Source organism: Adiantum capillus-veneris, chromosome 30 (assembly GCF_014529385.1).
Source record: "Adiantum capillus-veneris isolate H3 chromosome 30, ASM1452938v2, whole genome shotgun sequence".
NCBI lineage: Eukaryota > Viridiplantae > Streptophyta > Polypodiopsida > Polypodiales > Pteridaceae > Adiantum > Adiantum capillus-veneris.
In genome coordinates this window covers 8,760,984-8,778,061 of record NC_140960.1, presented here as the reverse complement: position 1 = coordinate 8,778,061, position 17,078 = coordinate 8,760,984, and the positions used below count along the sequence as shown (strand labels likewise).

General features: G+C 44.8%; 1 protein-coding gene across 1 annotated transcript in view; it reads right to left on the bottom strand.

Annotated features, from left to right (window-relative positions):
• LOC147417516 (ENTH/ANTH/VHS superfamily protein) overlaps window positions 1–12,243 on the bottom strand; it is a 39,409-nt gene extending 27,166 nt beyond the window's left edge. The window contains exons 1-3 of the mRNA XM_086506549.1: window positions 11,990–12,243; window positions 11,837–11,906; window positions 11,611–11,708 (exon numbers count right to left, since the gene is read on the bottom strand). Of these exons, the coding sequence (XP_086362675.1) occupies window positions 11,611–11,708; window positions 11,837–11,906; window positions 11,990–12,088 (267 nt within the window). The 5' untranslated portion in view covers window positions 12,089–12,243. The remainder of the gene's footprint in view (window positions 1–11,610; window positions 11,709–11,836; window positions 11,907–11,989) is intronic.
• Between the last annotated feature and the right edge of the window lie 4,835 nt (window positions 12,244–17,078).

Genomic DNA, 17,078 nt, shown 5'->3' with positions numbered 1-17,078 from the left:
TAAAGATAATGCCATGCAGTGGTGGACCAATCGCGATGCAACCGCATGCTCCAAGGACCTGGTAAGCTTTCAAGGCAATATTTGCACCCAATTATATGACTTTTCTCTTTGAAGTGCGGATCTTGGCAGAATGGGGCAACTTGAAAATGCTTGCCACAAAGACCATGGACAACTATAACCAAAGGTTTCTCAACGTCTACCTTCCAGAGTCCTTGAAACCGGCCCGTACTGGGGCGGTAGGCGTTGGCTTTCACCCGAAATTCTTTACTTTAGACACACACACAGAGCACTTTGCAAAGGAGACCTGTAACGGGAATTAACACTTAATCACACACACGGCTCGGAAGCTAGAATGCTCCGAGCAGACGCCGACAACCTGTAGGCCCCAAAATTGGCGCCCCTTTCGGTATTTCTTTATTCTTTAGGAGGGTAAAGTACAAAGAAGAGTCCTGGGAATCCTTTGACTGTATCCCACTAGATACAGCCTGTTTTGGCCAAATTTCGGTAGCATAACAGCCCCTAAACTTGCGCGAAACCAATTCCCCTGCTGGAACTCACTTCTACTGGCGTATACCCTCTGATTCCTGCCCAAAAACAGTAAATTCAGCACGCTGTATTTACTGGTTTTTGCCCTGTTTTCAGCCCCAAACAATCCCCTAACTGTCCTCTGCCAGTGGGGCACGATTCCCAAAGGTTCTGGCGTCCGTATGGCTGAAAAACAGTAAAATTACAGCGCATACACTGCGCTGATTTTGCACCTGTATGGTGAGGTTATGACCCTCACCAGTGCCTGCTTTGGAGTAGCAACTAGCTACCCCTGTTCCTGCTCAAGGAGGCTCTTGCCTCAGCACAAAAGCATGAACCCACACAGCTGTACATCAATCAAATGAGGAGCCCTCTTGTGGGGCATCACATAACTGCACGTAGGGGGGAGAGAGAGCAGTGTGTAGCGTGCAGGGCATCACTCCTAGCACCACACTGTACATGAGAGGGAAAGGAAGCACTCCATAGCTCTTAACCTGTGACAAAATGCATAATGGAGCCTCTCCCAGCTTAAAAATCAGCGCCCATTTTTCTGCAAGGGGAAAGTTCATGAGAAAATGACACTTGGCGCATTTACAAGCATTTTCCCGTTTCGGGTTCGCCGCTTAAAAATATCCTGACCGGTTGCCCAGTTGACTTCGCGGCAAAGTTGTAAAATGTTCCCCTAGTCATACCGGAGGTAATGACGCGAACACATTTCACGGCCCAAAATAGCAGTTCCCTAAATTTTAGGAGATGTTTCCATTGGGCACCCACTGGTCTTCTGACCATCTATCCTCATTGGGACCGCATCCAAAAGTGCAATGTGGCCCAACTGTCGGATACTTTTTGTTGGTAGCCCCACCTTGACTTTACGCCTTAATTGAGTTCACTTCCTAGTATCCACCAACTTGCTAAGTGCGACGGGGGGACCTATATGATCTTGCTCTGAGCCTAGACATCCTCTTACCATACGAATTCCAATCCCGACCACTACCCATCTGCGGGTGAAACTACCGTTCACATTGGCCATGCAATGTCCGACCGTTTGCTACTTCAAAAAGAGGGTCTCAAAACAAATAAAATAAACCCCATTGGAAAGAAACCAACAACCAAGGTTAGCAGTTGCCACATCTTTGTGACATGGTTAATAACTGCCACGTCCTCGTGACAGTCCTCCTTCAAGTTTATTTCCCTGAGGACCAGTGCGAGCAATACACCATTGGACTACCATCACCATTGCAGGAATATTGCCTGTCCAAGCAAGTCTCGTCTATGCAAGAGCTTATGGACCATGGCACGATCGGCTACAAATTGATAAAAGGGAAGCTAGAGTTTACTACAGAAGTAACTATGCCCAATAACCAGAACTCTCGGCAACAATGAACAAATTCTTGAGATTCTCATGAAAGTCAACCCAAAGGCCTCGTTCGACGCCTCAACAACGAGACACCTTATTACAAGAAGGCCGATGCTTTGGATGCTTTCAAACAAGGCATAACTATTTTGGTTGTTTCCAACGCACTGACAAAACAAAGGAGCCAAGGCTGCGTCGGCAATCGACAAAGCCCCAAGACCATCTCCATCCGAACGAGCTAAAGCGGCCATTGGACTTTTACCTGACATCTATGGCATTCGCCTTGAAAGTACAAATGCATTGTGTAAAGCATATAGCAAAGTCAACGGCATGAAAGCTCTAATTTTCTTTGACTCACGAGCTACCAAAAACTTTATCCATCCAGAATTCCAGAAGCAGAGTGACTTTGATTATGATCCACAGGGTGGCGAAATTGAAGCTGAGTTAGCCATCGATCAGACCCAGAAGATGGTACCTCTCATTGGTGCTCTTCCAATGACCATCCAAGGATATCACGATAAAAGCCAATAATCACATTATGAAGTTGGGCAATTGTCACGTTCTCTCGGGCATGCCTTGGCATGACAAGAATGACGTGACACTCCACATATGGAATCGTACAATTACCGTAATGCAAAAGGACAAGCAAGTCGTCCTCAATGTTCGGCTGTCCAAGAATTATCTAGTTGTTTTAATTACTTTTGAACTCTGTTTGAGGAAGTGTTGTTTGAAATTTGTTTGAAATGGATGGTATTTGTTCAACATCTATCTTGGTGCCGATTTGAATTGTTTGACTCTACTGGTTTCAATGATTGGTACTTACTCACGGGTGGAGTACTGAAGAGAATTGATGTTTTGAATGCTTGCACATACCCATGGCCCAGACCCTTGTGGTTATTTGCGGGGGGAGTATTGAATGTTGACGAGTGTTGTTGTTGCTCATGGCCCGGACCTGGATGGTTATTTACGGGGGCAGTATTAAGACGTCTGAGCAGTGGTTACTCTCAGCACCTCCAAACGACACAGACTGCAGTCTATTGGGCGTTTGGTTGTAAAAGGCCTCTATATCTCATGGCCCGGACCTTTTCAGGTTATTTGCGGGAGGAGTGTTGAGGGAGTCGTTGAACAGCTCATGGCCTGAACCAAGATGGTTATTTGCGGGGGGGAGTGTTCATCATCGGTGGCTATATGTTTCTATGTCTTGTAACATGCATATGTGAGAATTTGTGTTGGTGTGCCAACCACTAAATATTCCTAATTGAATGAGATTGCCTGGGTATGTAATTTTAGTGCATCAAGACACTTGTTGGATCAGTACCGTCTGGGTGTGATGGCTAAATTTATCAAGAGCTCCGATCTGGAATGAGAATATACTCCTTAATGGATGAGATTTTTCTAGGAAGCCAACGCCCCAGGATATCAAGAGCTCCGATTTGCACCTCGCTTTGCTCATTTACAAGGACTCGATTTTATGTTCAAAAATCACATGCCAGTAGATATGGTGGAAACTGATTGTCCCTCGTAATGACCCTCAGAAAATTTTTGAGCTAGCTTAAGTTGTTTTGCAGATATGTTGTAATCGCAGACGATTACTTTCTTTCAAGAAGGGGGGATGTCACAAACTGCTGATGTGTCAAGCCACTGAAGAACGGAGCCAACATGCAGATCCCGGCTGAGGAGCCTAAACCCTAGGAGCAACAGAAGCAGGTAGAAGAAGCAAGAGTTCTCACCAACTTGCACATCCTTGCTGAGTGGGCCAAGCAATTAAAAAGTTTCCAGTTTGATGGGGCCCAAGTGACCTAAAGAGGTTAAATAAAGCAGGACCCACACGCGATAACCCAAATATTTGCATAGAGAATGACGACGTGGCAGCTGTAACGGACGCCCGCGTTTTGCGCTAGCAATGCCACGTGGCAAACAGTACGGATTTCCAGATTTTACGATGATGAAATGGCAACTGTACGAATTTTCGCGAAACGCGTTGACACCTTTTAGCATCAGCTTTTGGGACCAGATGCTTTTAGAGTTTGATGCTTTTCATGTAACTGCTTTTCATAGGTCAAGGGCCTTTAAATATGTGCACAAGGCTCATACTCTGGCACTCTTCCGGGTGAAGGTGCAAAGCGCGAGTACCGGCATTGTACTGAGTTCACGCAATATAAAGAAATACCGAAAGGGGCGCCAAGGTTTGGGGCCAATGCTCTCTTGGGGTGGAACTCCGCCACTCCTCGTCTCTTGTGTCCTGCAGCTCTTTCAGTTCAATTGTTATTTGAAGTGCTTAAAGTTGTCAAGTCTATTCTTTTCCGTTGGCGCGTGGTGCCCGTTCCATTTCAAGTTCATCACCCGATTTACCCTTTTCTGTTGCACCTTTGACATGGTCACGGCGTGATCTCGAATTGGATTGGTGATTTGTGTGATTTTTTGGTGCTGAATCTCCGCGATGAAAAGAGACAGTTTGCTGTTTTTTCTGCGTTTTTCACTCATTTGAGGCTGATTTCGGCTGTAGTGGGCAGATTTGCATATTTTCTCTCTTCTACCTCGACCTAGCTTCGTCACATGCCCAAGTTCTTCAATACCATGGAGAGGAGTCATGATTCTCACATGAATTTGGTCCGTAATGACTAAGTACAAAATGAGGGTGCGACCCGCGATAGTGGAGAACCACCCATCAACAAGGAGTGGGGAGATTGATCCTAGTTCTACCCCCGCATAGGTGATCAACCAATCAAGATACCTATCCTCCCTACCTTTCCCTCGGATCAGCAATTAAATGGTGAGAACTATGCCATTTAGAAAGCGACCATGATGGCGGTCTTTGACTCTTACAAGCTTGGAGGCTTTGTTTTAAGCAACTTTCAAAAGCCAAAGGACCCTACGGGATCGAAGCTATGGGAGCGTGTTAATGCTCAAATCCGGTCTTTCATTATCCTCAACAGTACACGAAGTTAAATTGGGATCGACTCTCTTCACTATATGATAGAGTTTCTCCAATAAAGTAGATAGCCCTCGAGGTGCAATTGAGGACCCTAGATGCGAAGAACTCTTCCACGCAGGATCACATCAACAAGATGCAAGAGCTTCAGCAAGAGATACTTCATATGGGAAAGCTTATCAATTTAGAGGACATGGCCTTTTGGCTCAATTACCTCCTCAGAATACTGATTTCTATTCTTCGTTGATTACGAGTGGCCGGCTGAATAGTATCTCTTGGGACGAGATTGTTCCGATGGTGTTGGACCAAGCTCCGAAAAAGTCAGGCTCCGAAGCCTTGACCGGTTCTTCCAACAACAATAAGAAGCAGAAGGGTAAGAAGAAAATCAACAATACCAAGGAAAGGAAGAGTGATGCTGACAAGGAAGCCTTGAAGGCGGAAAGACATTGAAATAATTGTGGGAAAAAAGGCCATTATTGGCAAAAGTGATTCCATGTGTAGGGTCAAAGGGGACAAAGGCATCTTGCCTCTCGACTCTTGTCTACAAATACCTTAGTGGAAGAGGCATTGTAAATACTCTTTGCGTGTTGAATATTCAAGTGTGTGTGTCTACATTCTAATCTAATGTGCATTGAGTTAACCTCTTAATTAAACTCTCTCTAATCACATGTTATGGCAATGAATGTTACACTACTCTACCCACCATAACCTCATACATTTATTGGCGACAAATCTGAAATTCCTATTCACAGCGAGGGATCTATGGAGTTGATTCCTGACAGCAAAGGGGGTATACATACCTCCACGGTACTTTATGCTCCGAAGCTAGGATTTCATCTTATGTCTGTGCACAAGGTGTGCAAGCTTTGCATGGAGGTGATTTTTACAGAGGATGCGATATCTATTCAAGATCGTGAATCCGGCAAGGAGGTCAGAGGGGGCTCGATGGAGAACGGACTCTACAGGCTCCATGCTCTTTCTTCAGCAACACAAATACCCACAGGCGATTTTTGGCATTACAGATTTGGTCATTTGAACAATGATGCTCTTCGACTTGCTTTTCGTGAGCAAATGCTTACAGGCTTAACGGATGTTGGGAGTAAGCATGATAAATGCATTACTTGCATTCATGAGGAGCAACATCGAGAATCTATTCAAAGGCTTGCTACACGCCAAGCCACTGCCATTTTGGAATTGATTCGCACCGACCTTTGTGGACCTATGCGGACTCCTTCCTTCGGCAAGGCTCTCTATTTCACGTTGCTCATGGACGATTTCAGCCGCTTTACTTGGGTATATTTTCTACTTCACAAGTATGAGGCATTTGGCCTCTTCAAGAATTGGCTTCTCTTGTAGAGAAGGAAAGCAACCAAGTGGGGAGTTTACCTCCAAAGCATTCATTCAATTTTGTGGGGACAACGCATCAAGCGGAGGTGTGGAGCGGAAGAATAGGACAGTGGTAGAAATGGCACAGACCATGCTTGAGCACCAAGAGTTGCCAAAGTCTTCATGGGCAGAGGCAGTTGCAACGGCAATTCATACCATAAACCGATCTCCAACCTCTTCAGTTCTAGGCAAGACCCTGTCGAAGCTTGTTTTGGTAAGAAGCCCGACGTCTCCCATTTTCAAATGTTTGGGAGCGATGCATAAGTCCATGTACCAAAGGAGCAAAGGGGAAAGTTTGACCCCAAGTCCAAAGGAATGGTTTTTGTCGGCTACAATACACTTTCAGAGGGATATCGACTTTATGATCCAAAGAAGAAGGATGTTGTACTCAGACGTGATGTTGTCTTCGACGAGTTTTTACCTTCGGAGAGGGCTTCTGCTCCCAAGTCTTCCACGACCACCCCTGATTTGCCGCTACTTGGAGACCAGATTATGTGTTTCCTCTTTATGAACCCTCTCTCCAACCATTGTCCCTCGGGCTACGGAGGAGGATACACCCATTTCAAATGATGTCGATGACAATGGTTCTCATCATACTGCAGAGTAAGAGCCAGATATACCAATAGCTCCTCCCCCAGGGAGCATGTCAAACAAGTTAACGAAGTGGCTATTGGAGACCTTGCGAGATGCGGTGACTTCAAATTTTCACCCGATTGGCGTGAAGCCAGTACTACTCGACAATCTAAGCAACTTCAATTTGTTGAGGTAGATGGGACTTTATTACATGTGAACTATGCTTTGATGTCGACAGTGATCAAGGACAGAGATCCTCTAACAGTTGAGGAGGCGCGTTCACAACCAAAGTGGAAGTTGGCCATGCACAAAGAACTTGATTACATCAAGGTGAACAACATTTGGGAGTTGGTTCCGCGGCTTGCCAAGCGGAAGGTGATTGGTGTCAAATGGGTCTACAAGACCAAGTACAAATTTGATGGTTCTTTGGACAAGAACAAGGCAAGGCTTGCTGCCAAGGGCTTCTCTCAAAGACAGGGTGTGGATTATGACGAGACCTTTGCACCGACTGCAAGGATAGCGACCATTCGGTTAGTTTTTGCATTCAAAGTTCATGATTCTTATCTCCAATCGTGATCGGGTTCATTGCAGAGCTGTCGTCGCTCCCGATTTGTCACCATCTTATTCTCGATTTCACTTGCAAAACAGGGAAATTTTAAGCAAATGGTTCACCTCGTCGCAAAAGAGTCGAGGTCAAGTTCCATGTTTCCAAATGCTTTCATATGCATGTTCCTCGCTCCTACTAGTTATCTGTACACAGACAACAAGATATCAGTATCCCTTTCAGTTTCCTTTCCAAAATCTAATCTGGAGCGAGTATCTCCCCGCCCTATAATATCTCCTCTGAGAGGTATTATTCTGTCAGATTCTTCACAAGAACCGATATATATATACCTAGATGAATCCAGGATATACCCAGATTCACCCTTGAAGGAAAGTGCAAGGTATAGCCTCATGGTAGTCACCCACGAGACAATATAACCATCAGCTCCATCATGCATAGTATTGACTAAATACCACGACATCCCCACTAACGTCGTCAGTGCCCAATAGTGGGTGTAGAACTAGGTACAAACATATGCTCCCAAACACAACATACACCACACGCACACACACATGAGCATACATCAACACAAAGTTCAGCGTGCTGAGTTTCTGTCATGACTCCGGAGATCAAGGGCAGACTCAGCCATAATGAAGCCTAGCAATAAGAGAAGCATTAAATTGGAAAAATTAGCACAAAAGAGAAGGTAGTTGATAGGGCATACGCACCACAAAAGATAGAAAGGATTAGCACAATATCAACTGGTCGTAACTCGAACGAAAACTTCACAATGTGAGGTCTGCATGTCCGCTATACGACTAAAAAATATACCTAGATGAATCCAGGATATACCCAGATTCACCCTTGAAGGAAAGTGCAAGGTATAGCCTCATGGTAGTCACCCACGAGACAATATAACCATCAGCTCCATCATGCATAGTATTGACTAAATACCACGACATCCCCACTAACGTCGTCAGTGCCCAATAGTGGGTGTAGAACTAGGTACAAACATATGCTCCCAAACACAACATACACCACACGCACACACACATGAGCATACATCAACACAAAGTTCAGCGTGCTGAGTTTCTGTCATGACTCCGGAGATCAAGGGCAGACTCAGCCATAATGAAGCCTAGCACTAAGAGAAGCATTAAATTGGAAAAATTAGCACAAAAGAGAAGGTAGTTGATAGGGCATACGCACCACAAAAGATAGAAAGGATTAGCACAATATCAACTGGTCGTAACTCGGACGAAAACTTCACAATGTGAGGTCTGCATGTCCGCTATACGACTAAAAAATATACCGATGTGTAATCTGGGATTCTTTATGGCTTATGCCCTGTAAGACAGAGCAATGAAGACAGGAGCGCGCTCGATGCGCGATAAAGTAAGGGTGGGAGTGGCTAATAAGTCAGGGGTCCGGGACACAAAGATTCTTCAATAATAATTTCCAAAGTGCCCAAGTGTCCCGTCTCCTCTTTGGTAGGACCGGTATACTTTGAGAAAAGTACACGCCTAAAGCTCTGATCTGTCAAAGGCTTGGACACCCCAAGTCGGAAATCTGGCACAACACACGAGAGAATCACTTAAAATACTTCACAACTTTAAAACTTGAGTCCACACGGCCTGGCGTGGTTCCGTGCCCAAAGGTATTGGCCCCAAAACCTAGCGTCCCTTTCGATAACTCTTTATTATATTAATGATTGAGTAAAGTACAACAGACAAAGGGCTCCTCTGCTCTCAGACTCTGGTCAAGATGCTTTTGTAGAGTGAGGCCCCTTGGGTCTATTTATTCTTACAAGCGATGCCCCAAAAGCAGTAAACTCAAAAGCAAACTGTCCCAAAAGCAACTGGCTCCAAAATCTGCCCCAAAAAGCAGTTTGCGCAATTTGCGGAAATCCGTACAAGCTGCCACGTCAGCACTTGTCAGCGCAAATCACGAAAGTCCGTACTGTCTGCCATGTCAGCATGTCGCACAGCCTGTCCGTACTTTCAGCCACGTCAACATGCCGTACAATCTGCCACGTCATTTGATGTGTGTGTGTGTGTCCAGGGAGTACTGCCACGTCATCATTTTGTGACAAATGTAGCAAATGCTACAAAGTATCGAAAGCTGGCCGGTTCTCTTATTTGGGTTCTCAACATCCGATTCGATGTCAGTTTCCCCATGGGACTTCTCAGCTCTTTCACGCAGAGACCTGCCAAGTCACATTTGGAGCAGGCTCTTCGAACTCTACGGTATTTAAAGGCAACCAAGTCATTAGGCATTCACTATGCGGTTGGAGGTACAGACTCCAAGAACATTCTACGAGGATGGAGTGATTCAGATTGGGATGGAGATCTAGATGGATGACGGTCAACTACACGTTACACTTTTTCTTTTGGCTCGAGCAGTTTCATGGAGCAACAAGAAACAGCCTACATTTGCCTCATCTTTCACAGAGGCACAGTACAAGACTGTTTGCAATGCTACATGTGAGTCGGTGTGGTTGCAAAGGCTACTTTCGGAGGTGGAATTTCCCCAGCAAACGACCATCATGTACTCTGACAACCAGAGTTGTATAGCCATTGCGAGAAATCCGGTGTTCCATGCCCGCACCAAGCATATAGAGATACAATACCATTTTGTTCGTGAGAAGACAAAGGATGGCTCCATCCTATTAGAGTACATCCCGATGTCAGATAACCATGCTTGTATCTTCACCAAACCTCTTCCGCATGCGACATTATCTTCTTATGCCAGCTCCCTTGGACTTGTTTCCTGTCTAGGAGCTGAGAGGGGGGATTAAGAGTTCAGATTCCTATCCGGTGGTGGCTCTAGTGTCTCCCATGAGCAGATTAGGGAGTGAGGCTTGTTTTGTGGCTGTGCCCAACTGTATTTGAGGTAGACGTACCTTTCTCGGCGATGCACTCCACTTTGTTGCCCACCCGATAGATTGTCATGAGGAGGGATCCCCATTCCTAGGGTTTCCCGGGGTCAAAGTCTCGAGTCTTCTGTAGTTGTGCTACTAAATATGTGTATCAGGTCACTTTTAGTGAGTTTACATATTTATTAGCATTTTTAGCTAGTTTAAGGATCATGGGGTTTCCCACGCAGGCAGGGCAATTTCCCAATTGCCCTATATATGCACACCCCTGTACATTTGGCATGTTGTTCAGTGCAGAGATCCAGTGTTTGGGCTCTCTCTCTCTCTCTCTCTCTCTCTCTCTCTCTCTCTCTCTCTCTCTCTCTCTCTCTCTCTCTCTCTCTCTCTCTCTCTCGTTTCTAGTTGTGCTAGTGTTTTGTTGTGTGCACCACTTTCTCTCTCTGGCGTTTTCTCCTAGCAATCCTTCTTCCGCTTGCTAGCGCTCCCCTTTCTTACCGTGGACACCCTACACGTGGTGCTATTGCCCGCACGTTGTTCCTATGCATGTACGGTGGGCGGCTTGAAGCTTGAGTACGAGAAGATCTATCACGATAGATTTGAGATCCGTTGGCTGCCCAGTCCCGAGAAGAGGCTTGCTCGCGGTTGCAAACAAGTTCATCACCCAATTAACCCTTTTCCGCTACACCTTTGACAAAACTGCCACTATCAACGCCCCGGTTCAAGTATTTATTTATTCAATAGAACTCTTCTCATACAAGGTGTTGAAGGGCTGAGATCCGAGCTCAAGCAATCATGCGCGTCAATGTGCAACTTCTCTGTGTGTGTGTTGGGGGGGGGGGGGGGGGGGGGGGTTTATATCTCCTGGGGACCCACACAAATAGAGGGGAGAACCCCAGAAAGCAAGGCGCTCACACCTGGGCTGCCCTTCTCTTTTTTCTATCACATTCCAACCAAAAGCAGAATCTTACGTAAGCATTTTTTATCTTACGTAAGTTTTTAGAGGTCTCTCTGATGTATGGTTACTGCATTATACATAGGATGAAGATATGCATATCAAAGTATGCAACAAAAAACCAACAATCAGAGTATATCTGTTAGAGAAAGTTTTGATAAGAACACTTTATATTGCCAAGGATGTTCGGGCAATTATGTGAATCTAAGCAATTGAGCAATCACATAATTACCCACTAGGAACTTCCATGCATTTGGCTCACGGCTACTTTTTGAATAGGATTAAGAAGAGATATGAGGGGCATAAAGAAAACACAGCCTGCCTAATACATAGCCAATCGGCATTTTAAACTTCTCTCAACTCCCACCTTGTCTTCAATTTAAAATTAGCATCTCTGGCACATTAAAGACTTTGACTTCACAGAAAAGTCTTCGTACTTCAAAAGTAGTAAAGGGAACCGAACACTTACAGTCCAATTATGAGTCTTTGTGAGTCGTCTTGCCAGAGCTTGCAAGCAATAAGCCACATCTGCTCTTGGCCTTGAAGCTGAGGTTGCTAGAAATACAACTGCAGGGCACAGAGCAGCAGCAGCTCTCTCTCTCTCTCTCTCTCTCTCTCTCTCTCTCTCTCTCTCTCTCTCTCTCTCTCTCTCTCTCTCTCTCTCTGTGTGTGTGTGAAAGATTCAAGGCGCTTGCCTCGGACGTGCTTGTCTTTTGGAGGGCACTCTACGTGGTTGGTGGCCTTGACAATGGCGATGTCTAAGTCCTGCAAAGCATGCATGGGTGCGTATATGAGGAACAGAAGGGCAGCGGGAGGGAGGAACGTGGACGGGGGGTAGAGGAAGGCACCTTGAATTCGCTGTTAACCTTGGCAAGCCCAACTTTTGTGGTGTCTTTGAGCGCACCCAGAGCCCTGCGGAGGCTCTGTTGCGTTCCACCACCGGCCATCGCCCAACAAAATGCCCACTGCCAATCCCGATCGCCCGCGATCGTGCACAACACAGTCCTTCGATCGAGGGTGTCCTAGTCGATCGACAAGAGCCCTTCCTCTGCTTTCCCTGGAAATGTAAAAGCCTTCTGCTGATCATTAATTTCGGTGATTAGCAGCTAAATGTTAACAGCTCTTTTCGGTGCATAGCCTAATATAACCACTGACACTTGAGATAGTGACATGTACGACGGCCATACTTGGGCAGTACCCTGGGGGAGGGGATCGACGGTCGGGGTTCAAGGGTACGATCTCGAGGCGCACTAAAATCGGCCAGCACAAAAAATGAGGTGACACAGAGACTCGGCCACCCCTCCGTGACCCGGATTTGAACCCTCGACCTCGCATCCGAGTGTGTGTAACATTGGCTAATCACCTCACCCACGGGTGTATCCCCAACCGTTTGTATGAGGTTATATTGTGAGTTAACATGCACTGCTTGGGTTTTTGGGGTTTAGTTCGTGTTCGGGTTTAGTTTTGATCTGACATTGACGGTTGCAATCTCCCTGGCCTTCGTGCGTGGACTTCCCAGCCCTTGATCCCCTTACCCCCCCCCTTCCCTTTAATGCTAGGTGTTACTTAGTGTTGAGGGTTGGGCAGTGAGCGGCAATGTTCACTGAAAATTGACTTTTAGTGTATTTTTAAAGGACAAAAAATGAAAATTCATGATTAGTTTGGAGGATCTTAGTGTAAAAATTGATAAAAGCCCTAATATTTTCCTAAGGACACGATGTGCAAGTAAGAAGGCAGTATAGCAATTAATTGGTAGAGACATAGTGAGATTGTGCGCACGAGAGCAAAGTGTAGGACTTGGTCGCGTGGATACAGTGCTCCTGCTCATTGCCCAATTTCCTTCACTGGTAGCCAGTCTTGAAAGTGTCTTTAATTCACCATAATGAATGTTTTAACCCTCAAAAGGCGTGAAATTCTTTGTCGTGTTCTGCCATTCTTACATAGTCGGCCTACTTGTTGTGCTTGTTGACTTTCGCGCCCTTTTTTCCAAGCAGTTGACCTGCTATTGGATAGTAATCATGCGCCTGACCCTTACCGGCTCATAACTGGGTGTGGGGGCAAAGTTGAAGGAAAGTGGTCCCAAGTGACCAGTTCCTAAGTACTAAGCATATCTAAGTAAACATAAGTTTGCCAAGCTTACAAAAATGATGGTCAATGTGATTGTCTAGTTATATTCTTGGGAGCTTGTGAGGCTGGCGACCTAGACTTTTGGTCAATCTATATCTATACTATAATAATGGGAGAAGGGATTCTGGTCCCTCCCCCCGGACACGTGTCGCACCTTGGGCAGGGCGTCAACTGATAATCGTGCTTGCTTTGAAAAAGAAGGCGCAGTCCAAATATCAAAAGGATTATGTTAATGGAGCAAGAAAATTTTATTAATAATAGGTTCAATCAAAGGTTCATGACATCCAAACTAAACGGACCTTTGTGAAAATCAATACGGTCTTGAGCCTAGCCACGCATGTGCACATGATGACAAGGCACGAGCACGTGTGAGAATGAGACGCACAACATGTAAACCTGCTTGACTATCTCCTCTTCCCACCTCCTCAACATACACGACAGCGAGCACACGGAGATAAGGTGCGGGCACTGTGAGAATGAGATGCACAACCTATAGACTTGCTTGATCGTCTCCTCTTTCCACCTCCCCAATAAGCACGTGTAAAACAGTAAAAATTTTCTCTATTTTTAAATAATTCCTCTTGGAAAATCAATACAAAGGAGTTGTGTATGGTTGTGAAAATGATTTTTCATGAACCCTGCTGCTCAGTGTCGTGTACCTTGAGGAGGTGGGAAGACGAGATGATCAAGCAAGTCTGCAAGTTGTGTCTCATTCTCGCAATAGTGCATGTAATTTTCTCTTTTTACACTATTTTTCCTCTTCCTCTCAACAAGCATTTTTGAATTTCAAAGCGGCACGGTTATAAGCTAAGGCACAATTTTCTGAACATTGGGTGGAGCGGGCTTTGGCAACCAGGCAAGTTGCGGGCTCTTTGCACCTGAGGGGCTACCTGAGGCACATTAGAGAGATACATAGAGAGAGAGAGAGAGAGAGACAAAGAGAGGCACAGTTTTCCAATGACCTAACAAGCACAACAAAGAGCAGTGCTTGAAAAAACCTTTTTACAAAAACCTGGCAAATCTACATGTGAAAAATAGTACATGTAAATTGACTAAATTTGAAAGTTTTTGCACTAAATCTATACTATAATAAAAGGGGGAGGGATCCCCCCCCCGGCCACATGGTAGCATGTGCTTGCTCCGGTAGCGAGTGAGAGAGAGATAGATAGATAGATTTTATTATCATCCTCAGAGGTCAAATATGACCTATGGGACCAAAGTTACATGTGATGTAGTATGTGTATGGCCGATGAGTGACTCTCGATGCTCCAAAATTGTGGTGATGAGAGTTGCCATGGAGAGCCCACACTTTGGTTGGGAGAGGAAAGTATGTAGGTCTAAGTTATGACTGAAAATGTGAGAGAAGCAAGTTCAGATGTGACCAAAAGCTGAGCACTCTAGTAGTGTGTGGTACTCAGACTCTCGAACTTGCAGTGAGTGAGCATGATGTGCACAGTCGATTTGGCTCTTCTCCATTGCCCCAATGCCCTATCTTGCATCGAAGGAAATGGGAGCTAAGCCGAATGGCTACGATAGTGCGTATCGCCAACAAGGGGATAGGCTCAAGCATGTAACTGCGAGTACGGTTTCCTCTTTCAGCAAAGAACATGGTTTTGTAGTTGGGGGCAATATGGGTGGTGTAATGTTTGAAGCGTGACCCACCGGATTTCTCCCAAGTCGTAATACATTGGCGTTGTAGAAAAGCTTCATTCACTTGGGAGTCAATTAAAGCATCATGTATCAAGTGTAATGCATCCCATCTCCCAAACCACTTCTTTATGTCTTGCATCCATCTCGTGCTCAAGATCTTGCTTTTATGCGTCTTTTAAACCTTTTTGCTTGCTTCCCATGCAATTGTAGGAAGTCGATGTGAGGGGTTTTGACGCATCTTTATCATGTACTCCACAACCCTTTCCATGCCCCTAACCTCAATTGGAAGACATCCCGACTCAAGAAGTAGGAGCATATATGGTGTTTGTGTTTTCACTTGGAGAAAGTTTGAGAAAACTCTTTTGGACATTCTCAAACTCTTTCCAAGTAGACTTTGAGATGCTCCTATCCCACACTTCAACTCCATAAAGAAGAACCGGTGTCACCAATGCATCAAAAAGATACTTTTTGAGAACCCAACATTTGATGTTTCCCGCATTACACGTGTTCTCACATGCATAATATGCTCTCTTTCCCACTTCCAAATGACGCATAGCACATTCATGCCACTTGTGATTGGATGGAACCTCAAGGCCAAGGTACGTAAAGCTCTCAACAACTCCAAGTGTCTCATTGTTGTACACAATGCATGGCTTCTCCTTATGGTTGGTTTTCACAAGCATAACCTTTGTCTTGGATTCGTTCACAATCAGCCCACTATGCAAGCAAAAGCTCTCAAGGACAACCATAAGCTTTTGTGCATCTTCTAAAGTGTGTGCTAGAAGCACTACATCATCCGCATACAACAAAAGCATGATTACTGCATTGCAAATAGTGACCTCTTCAATGCCTTGTTCTTGCATAAAGTCAAGTACCATTTGTTCCATTTGATCGATGCATAGACCAAAGAGAGTTGGTGACAACGGACATCCTTGTTTAACCCCAATAGTGCTTACAAAAATTTCTGAAATTTCTCTTCCCATGTGCAATTGACAAATCACCTTCTCATAGATTCGAGAAACCGCAAGCATAAACTCACTTGGCACTTGGAGTTCTTCCATCCTTCTCCACAAATTGTTACGTGGAATCATATCAAAGGTTTTCTTAAAGTCCACAAAACAACAATACAATCACTTGCCTTTCAACCGACTTTCCTCCATGAGAACACAAAGAGTAACAAGATGATCAATGTGCTATGGCATCGACGAAAACCCGCTTGTCCCTTTGGCACGCTTGTCATTATCTTCAGTCCAATCACTCAATTTCATCTCCATTATGCACCCAAACAACTTTTCCTTAAGAGACCCAATCATTATAGTTTGGTAGTTGTTTACATTCTTTACATCCCCTCCTTTATGCAAAGGCTTAACCCAATTAGTACTCCAATCATAAGACATACCATGTTGAAGTGCAAGGTTGAACATATCACAAATCCACTCATGGGTAAAATCTCTCGTCCATTTGACCATCTCTGGCTTGATACCTTAAAGATCTCCCACTTTGCGAGTGGCCAACTTTTCAAGCCCACCGGATACATCCTCAATAGTAAAAAAGAAGGCATACATGGGAGTGAACCATAAAATGGCATTTTTTCAACATTTGCTTGCTCATATAATTGCCTACAATGTGTGTACATATCCACAAGACTCAAGTTACCAAAATTCTCAACCCGCTTGCCCCTCAAGTTTCTCCAAAATCTTCCACATGCATGTGCCTTTTCTTGGACTTGAAAAAGTTGTTGCTTTACTTCCCATTTTCTTCTCTTCTTTTGAATCAATGCCTTGTATGTATGCAAATGACTTTGATAGTTGTCTTTGTCCATAGTTGCATCAAGCTTTATCAAGGACTTTCGAGCATCTTGACATTCTTTATCAAACCACCTTTTGCGTGATCTATCTTTGTTGATACCATGGAGATGCTTTATAGCAAAGCATTCTTCGGTACAAGAACAAATAACTTTCTTGAAAGCTTCCCATTTAGTTCCCAATGGTGCATCCATAGATTTTGCTCAACCATTTCAATGTACATTGGTGCCCGTTTGAAATCCATACATAGTGAGAATTTCTCTTTCCTTTGGCTGAGATTATCATACTTAGTTGCTTCTCCACATGAAAGGTCAATACATAAGGTGCGATGGTCGGATCCCGGGGTCCATTGGCC